Source organism: Stegastes partitus, unplaced genomic scaffold, assembly GCF_000690725.1.
Source record: "Stegastes partitus isolate 25-593 unplaced genomic scaffold, Stegastes_partitus-1.0.2 Scaffold3, whole genome shotgun sequence".
In the NCBI taxonomy this organism is placed as follows: domain Eukaryota; kingdom Metazoa; phylum Chordata; class Actinopteri; family Pomacentridae; genus Stegastes; species Stegastes partitus.
In genome coordinates, this window is record NW_007577734.1 from 1,422,159 (window position 1) to 1,429,649 (window position 7,491).

The window sequence follows — 7,491 nt, forward strand, 5'->3', positions numbered from 1 at the left end:
TTCGCTGCCTTATCTGCATGTAATCCCATTTGGACAATAAAGCCCTTATTGTCAAGGCAGATCTGCAAACAGGGGGAAAAAACATTTCTTTGTTTATCATAATGATGTTTCCACGTCATTAGTAGGTAATTAAAGTCGTTTAAATGGGTCAAAACGTGAATTCTGCCTCAGTGGTTTCAAGGAAACAGTAAATTAGTCAATTAATCTATAGAAAATGTAAAACTGACAAAAAATTAGACAGTTACCAGATCTCAAACATTAGCACTGCCAATTTGTTTGGGGCAAAAATGAAATCATGTTGGGCTTTTGTCACCGTTGTGGAGGCGTAACAGTTAATTAATTAGTGGAGAAACTAATTAGAGATTATTTGATAATGGAAATAGCTGCAGCCACAGTAAGGTTCTCCCAGCGGAAATGAGACTGATTGATGGCAGTGATTCATCCACTGAGGGAAATGTAGATTCGATACTGAGCGTGTCTTCTGCAGTGGGATCCACCTTCACAAAATTAAATCCAAATGTATCCACAAGTAAATCTGCCTCTACAGTCCTTAACATATTTCTTACACCACCACCCAGTGTAAGGTTTATGCCACAGCTACACTAAATTAACAGCATTAATAATTACCAAAATAATTTCTTCCTCATTCCTGTTCAAAATGGTAAAACATTGCGAGATGAGTGCACTTCATGATGCTGGATGGTGTGTCAGCATGTCACAAAAGATAGGACATTTTCTCTTAGAGGTGTTCTGACTTTTGTTGCTAGCAGTTTAGATCTTAATGGCTGTGTATTAAGCTATTTTAAGGGGACAGTAAATTTAGAATAGAATAGAATAGAATAGAATAGAACTTTATTGATCCCTTCGGTGTAAACCTCAGGGAAATTGTTGTACTAGAAAAACAACACAGTCTGGTGATAGAGCATGATGCTCTATCTCACCCCAATGTCCTCACTCCTCACCCCTCGCTCCCCACCTCTCCCCACTTGCTGCTCCTCCCCCTCCCTCCGAGCTCAGAGTTTGATGGCTCGGGGAACAAAGGAGTTTTTGGTCCTGTTAGTTTTGTAAAAAAGGACGCTGGCAACCGACGACTGGTTGAACATCCGCAGGAGTTTCCTGCAGATGTTGAACCTCCTCAGGAAGTACAGCCTGCTCTGTCCCCTCTTGGACAGGTAGTCTGTGTTGCATGTCCAGTCCAACTTGTTGTCCAGCCACAGCCCAAGGTACTTGTAGTTTTGTACAAGTTCAACCTCATGTGCCTCAATCAGAACTGGTCATGGGCGTGGTCCAGATTTCCTGAAGTCTATGACCAGTTCCTTTGTCTTTGAGGCGTTGAGCTGCAGGTGGTTTTCTCTGCACCAGACAACAAAGTATTCCACCAGACTCCTGTACTCACTCTCTCTATCATCCTTGATACACCACATGATGGCTGTGTCATCTGCTTACTTCTGTATGTGGCACAGCTCCGAGTTGTAACAGAAGTCCGAGGTGTACAGGGTGAAGAGGAGAGGGGCCAGCACTGTCCCCTGAGGGGCCCCTGTACTGCTGACCACGGTGTCAGATGTGGTGTCCTTCAGTCTGACATACTGTGGTCTGTCAGTGAGGTAATCAGAGATCCAGTCCACCAGGCACGAGTCCACTCCCATCCTTTCTAACTTTCCCCGCAGTAGCGGGGGCTGGATGGTATTAAAGGCACTTGAGAAGTCCATAAAAAGAATCCTCACAGTGCCGCTTCCCTTGTCCAGGTGTGAGTGGGCTCAATGGAGGAGGTACAGCAGCATCCTCCACCCCAACATTTGCCCAGTAGGCAAATTGTAGAAGGTCCTGGGCGTTTTGAACCTGGGGCCTGAGGAGGTGGAGGAGGAGCCGCTCCAACATCTTCATCAGGTGTGAAGAGAGTGCCACCGGTCGGTAGTCATTCAGCTCACTGGGCCGGGTCTTTTTCGGCACCGGAACGATGCAGGATGTTTTCCAGAGGGTGGGCAGTGTCCCCAGCTGCAGGCTGAGGTTGAAGATGTGCTGTATTTACACTGTTATACAAGCTGTACACTGACTACTTTACATTGTAGCAAAGTGTCATTTCTTCAGTGTTGTCATATGAAAAGATATAATCAAATATTTGCAGACATACTGTATATGCAGTGCTTAGTGCTTATATATATTACAGTGCTTAACAAATTAGACAGGTGGTCTAATAAATTTGTATTGTTATTTGGATAGAAATTCTTTTTTGTAATGTTTTGTAATACGGACTACTTTTTTTAAAAATGCTTCTTTTTTTTTCAAATATATGAAATGCTTGATCCATTAGGCCAGGGGTGTCAAACTGCGGTCCTCGAGGGCCACAGTCCTGCATGTTTTAGATGTTTCCCTCTTCCAACACACCTGATTCAAATGATCAGCTCATCATCAAGCTCTGCAGAAGTCTGATAACGATTCTGATCATTTGAATCAGCTGTGTTGGAAGAGGGAAACATCTAAAACATGCAGGATTGCGGCCCTCGAGGACCGGATGTCGACACCCCTGCATTAGGCCCTTTTTTTAAAAAATGTTTTTTATTTATTTATTTATTTTTCATTTCCACCTGAAATAAATGTCCCCAAAATTCCTGCAGATGTGAACAGCTCCACAGCTGAACAGTCTTGGGCTCAAAGGAAGAGACAAATGAGCTGCAGTCATTTTACATTCCACGCTGTAACTTAGAGAGTACAAAGCAGCGATATATATAAGAGTAAGTGACAGTAATGTTATTGAAATTGTTCTCACAATTGTCACCTACAACTCTACCAGGTTTGAAGCACCAGAAACAAAGCACAACAGTGACGCGTCTATCTTAATTGCACTCGTGTCAGTTTTAATAACAACCTGATCCCCACTTCATGAACCTCCCAGGGTGGAAAGGATTGAGAAAAAAATACTTAAGCGATGTATTGAGGCACAATAAACCTTTCTTTGTGTGTCAAGTTTACAGAGAAGGTGTCTAGCTGGCACAACTTACACTGTTTTCTCACAGATGTGGCTGTGAACTTCACATGACTTTATCATCAGAAGGTTTCATTAGTAAGGACACACTATTTTAACCAACTTTAATCTTGACTCTAAAGATTTATTCTTGCCTTTTAATTGTTCCTTAACTTCTTCCTGCAACTTAGAAATACAGAAAGTGCAATGAATGGTAGGTAGCAGATTTATAGCAGCTGCCTGACAGACAGTACTGAGGGCAAAAAAGCACCAGATGTGTTGCAGTTTAAGTCACGCCTCTGCAGCCTGTGATTGGCTGTAAGTTCAGCTCATGACTCTGAGCAGCCAGTAAAATCATGCTCCAAAGGTCAAAGGTCTCCATGCATTTTGTTGAATGGAGTTCAGGTGTTTCCTCCCAGTTTCCCTGCAGCCACTTTTCACATGCAAGGACTTCTGAAGGGCTCTGAAATGTCATCTACAGTGAAACAAGCAGGTAGTACTTCTTCATGATCCAAGAGTGTTTTTAATGCTTTAACTCTAGGACTAGTTCAGTCCTATGAAGTCCTGCAGTTCTTAAGTTATACTACCATCAAATACGTGACAGATGTTTGTGCTGCAGACTGAGTGCTGTGTTGTGTCCAGTTTCAGAGCTCTCTGTACCAGTGCCATGGGGGGAGATCAGAGGGAAAGTCTGGGGTCCTGATCACGGTCATCCTGTGCTGTGCCTGCACGGCTGGGCTGATAACTGCGGCACATTCAACAGCTTGATTCCTCTGCTTCCTGAAGGTAATTCGGCACAGACTGGAGGAAAGTAAAGATTCAGTAAACAGGATGGTGATACGTGGGTACATCTATCAGTGTTTTGGATTTGCTGTCAGCTGCGGCGTGGTCCTCATCACCATCTGTGCATGTGTGCTCCATCACCCACCTGCTCTGTAGCCCTGTTTTAAAGACCGAACAGCAAGCCTGCAGCACAGTGATGCAAAAACATGCTCACAGTGCTCAACTTTGAATATGAGGCACATGAGGTTTAACCGTGTTAGTTTAGCATGCTGATGTTTTGATATTAGTTAAGACAAAAACATGACCAGTGATTAAACAGCTGAAGTCACATTCACTATACAACAAAAGTGAGCAAATCCCCGTGCAAAATTACTTAAATGTCAAAGTACATCACCTCCTAATAATTGCATAGTTTTTAAGTCGGCAAGTAGAGTATTGTGTCTTTAAAAAATCTGAAACTGATGCTTTACAGAGACTATTTTAAAAATTCAGACCCAAAGTCTCAACACACAACAGAAGTGAATACACTTGTGATCACAACTCAGAAAAAAAATCTGTGATCGTTAAAACTTACCCGAGTACACATTTAAATTCCAATCAGCCTAATTGTGTGAATATAGTTCTAAAAATGATCCATGAACACTAGAACTTTCTCAGTTTTGGACCTAAAGCCTGTGTTCATCTGCACTTCTGCATTCTGGCTCCAGATGGAAAACAACTGCCAGAGGAGCTAAAAAATCTTAATGTGAGGCTTCCCAACGATAGAAAGGGGTGTTTAAAGAGGTTTGGCACCAAGGAGATAGAATAAAGGGTGGGACAGATGGCATCATGCACCAGTGGGATCACTGCTGTAGTGGCAATTCAGTAGTTGTTTCACTTAAAACCACAGGTGTGAATGTTGTAGTGGCACCACGGTCAGCATGATCAGGATCAAGGCAAACAAGCTGCACCAATAAATCCCTTTAGTCGATGAACCGATGCTGATAAAAAGTCAAGGGATCACAACAGTAGTTATAGTTCGTCCTCCTCCAGAATGTGAATGTCTGTACAAAATATGACACCTGCTCCATCCAGGAGATGTAATTAAAGACATTTCATGCTAACAGTTGTATGACTTGTGGAGATATTTCAGTCTGATCTCAGCTGGTGGACTGACAGCTTGTTCAACCAAAGCATGTTGAGATTATCATGGCTCCAGGTGTGTGTGTGTGTTGTTTTTTTTTTTCATTTAAATTTTCCTTCCTGCTTCCTCTCAGAGTGCAGGTATGTGGCCGTGGACATGGCAGGTCACGGTCTGTCATCACATCGTCCTCCTGGAGTCTTCTACACGTTTCCTGCATATGTGGTAGATGTGCACAGAATCATCAACGGTGTGTGAGTCCCAGATGTTTCAGAACATTTGTGGCAGCGGTCTGTTCAATCACACACTGGGTTGAGCAAGATTTATTTCAATGGGTTTTATGTGACTTTCCTACCACAGATCTTGGCTGGACGAAGTTCTCCATCATTGGACATAGTATGGGTGAGTCGCACACAATGGAAACTTATAGGGGTAGATTTCAGGAGGGATGCCCTCTTCAATAAAAACAGGAAAGATGTAAATTATTTAGAAAGATCACTATAGTATTTACTCATGATTGACTCATGACAAATTTTGTGTTGTCCTTTAAATAAATGAAGATATTTCCATAAGTTAAAGCTGAAAATTCACCAGAATGTAGGAAATGAAGTGTCTGATGCTCACAATTTTGTAATGCTCGCAACATTTCCGTTTTAATGTAAAAATCATAACGTCTGATTTACCTAAATTTACACATTTGACACACATATGACATGTCTTCTACTTGTACTCTACTTTACAGAAGAATCCTTAGTTCATTCCTTCCAACTACTTCTACTCTAGTCTTCTACTTTTACTTCTGTGCTTTTGTACATCTTCCAGTGTTAAACCTCAAATATTAAATAGATAGATACTTTATTCATACCCTTTAAATAGAATTTGGCTTTTTAAAATGTGATATATTGTTAGTTGTTGTTGTTAATCTATCTTTGCTGTTGTAAAGCAATCAATCAAAACAGTGCTTTAACCCCACATTACCTTCAAATTTACTGACAACCCCAGCAATTTAAACCTCCAGAAAATATCAGAATTAAAATTGTTACCCAAGCTTATATGTAAATAGCCCTTTAAATAAAACAAAAAAATGATGTCAATGACTTATTTAGAGATGTTAAACATTGAATGGGGTCAGATTGACCCCAAAGATAACAGGAGGGTTGAACAGTCACTGATTCAAATAGGAAAGAATGGATCTCGAGAAACTTATGGAACTGTTTAATCCTAAAATGTCAATCATTGTGTAGTTACAGCTTCTCAAAGATGACGGTTTGCTGCTACATTGTGTGTTATATTATTTGTGATTTCATATCTTTGAACTTTGGACAAAACAAGCAGTTGAAAAAAACATTACATTGAACATGTTTCACTCTTTTTCTCCAGAGCTCTTCTGCCCCTGACATCTTAAATATCCCAGCAGGTGGTCAAAACAAACAAACTTTGTATGCAGCACATGCATCAGACCTCTAAATGCAGGCATAACAGCAGCACAGAATAACACTACAACTATTTTCTGGTCATTTTACTGTAGTAAATATCCTAGCAGCAGGATGCATCCATCAAAGTAACCTCCATGTATGAAGTGCAGGACTGAGTGAACACACAGTTTGCAGCAGAGGTGATGTTTGTGTGTTTAAGGAGCAATATTTGAGATTTTTGTATCTATTGGAACAATTATGGCTCAAAGTTTTATTTGATTTCTGGAAATCATTGTACGACCGCCCCCTCTGTGTCTCTCGACCTCCTGGGGAGCCCCAACCCCAGCTTTGGGAAGCCCTGGACTGAATTATCTATCTATCTCTCTATCTCTCTATCTTTCTATCTCTCTATCTCTCTATCTATAAAAAAGAATCCTTAGTTCCTTCCTTACAACTAAAAGTCCTTATTTCAGAGATAAGATCTATAACAAAAATGATTTTAAGTATGACCGTGTCTTTACTTCCTTACAGGCAGCAACGTTGCAGCCATGGTAACTAAAATTCATCACACAATATATTACACAATATACATGACATCTATTTCTCTGTATTGTATCGCATGTTATTGTGGTTTTCACTGTGTTTCCTGCAGTTCAGCGCTTTGTTTCCCAAGATGGTGGATGCCCTTGTGCTGCTGGACTTTCCTGGATTTCTACCTACGCTTGCAGTACTTGAACAGTTTTTTATTATTACTGCACTACAGGAAAGATGGTCTATGAAAGATGGTCTCATGAATGTCGATGGAAATGGCGCATTATCATGCAACTTCTAAATGATCCCAGTGAGCCGCTCCAGTCTGTGCTTCTGATTTTCTCAACTCTCCTTTTATTGCAGAGCGACATCCCCAAAATAATGAAGCAGGGGATAGAGGAGATGCTGCAGTTTGAAAAAAAGAAACAAGAGAACAAACGAGTTTATACATATGAGAAGGCAGCGGAGAGGTATCACACTGTTACACTTCATGGCCATTAAAACACAACAAACTCTTGTTCATGCAGGATGTTTTGAATCAAAGTGGGTTTAGTTGCTGTGTGCATTACACTACCAAACTGACAGAATGAGTTACAATTTATTTTTTACTATGAAAAAAGTCAATATCTCAAGTTTTTCTGCATCCATCCATCCATTATCTGTACACAACTTAATCCTCA

The 7,491-nt window shown here is 40.9% G+C and overlaps 1 protein-coding gene across 1 annotated transcript in view; it reads left to right on the plus strand.

The window, feature by feature from the left end:
- The first annotated feature begins 3,346 nt into the window (after positions 1-3,346).
- Positions 3,347-7,491, plus strand: part of LOC103354016 (serine hydrolase-like protein) — a 9,207-nt gene continuing 5,062 nt past the window's right edge. The window contains exons 1-7 of the mRNA XM_008277239.1: positions 3,347-3,455; positions 3,605-3,748; positions 5,002-5,115; positions 5,226-5,267; positions 6,812-6,831; positions 6,933-7,007; positions 7,175-7,281. Of these exons, the coding sequence (XP_008275461.1) occupies positions 3,404-3,455; positions 3,605-3,748; positions 5,002-5,115; positions 5,226-5,267; positions 6,812-6,831; positions 6,933-7,007; positions 7,175-7,281 (554 nt within the window). The 5' untranslated portion in view covers positions 3,347-3,403. The remainder of the gene's footprint in view (positions 3,456-3,604; positions 3,749-5,001; positions 5,116-5,225; positions 5,268-6,811; positions 6,832-6,932; positions 7,008-7,174; positions 7,282-7,491) is intronic.